This window comes from Camelina sativa, unplaced genomic scaffold (genome assembly GCF_000633955.1).
Source record: "Camelina sativa cultivar DH55 unplaced genomic scaffold, Cs unpScaffold27811, whole genome shotgun sequence".
Classification (NCBI taxonomy): domain Eukaryota; kingdom Viridiplantae; phylum Streptophyta; class Magnoliopsida; order Brassicales; family Brassicaceae; genus Camelina; species Camelina sativa.
In genome coordinates, this window is record NW_010948773.1 from 1 (window position 1) to 238 (window position 238).

Genomic DNA, 238 nt, shown 5'->3' on the forward strand with positions numbered 1-238 from the left:
ATGTTTTAGAGAATGGATACGAGGTGGTTGATGCAGTGGAAGGGAATGGAAACAACAATGATGATGCTGGTGATGATGATGATGGAGAAGATGAAGAATGCGGTGCAGATGATGCAGAAGGAAAGGAGACCAAGAAAGGACCTGTAAGTGATCCTGATTTGAATGGTGAAGCTGGAGATGATGATGATGATGAACCTGAAGGGGATGACGGTAATGATGACGATGATGATGATGATGA

General features: G+C 43.3%; 1 protein-coding gene across 1 annotated transcript; it reads left to right on the plus strand.

Annotated features, from left to right (window-relative positions):
• Positions 1–5: 5 nt before the first annotated feature.
• Positions 6–234, plus strand: LOC109132145 (secreted acidic protein 1A-like; the record flags this gene model as incomplete). The annotated part of the gene is made up of 1 exon (XM_019243243.1): positions 6–234. A coding segment is annotated over one exon (229 nt), but the record flags the coding sequence as incomplete, so codon positions are not given.
• Positions 235–238: the final 4 nt, after the last annotated feature.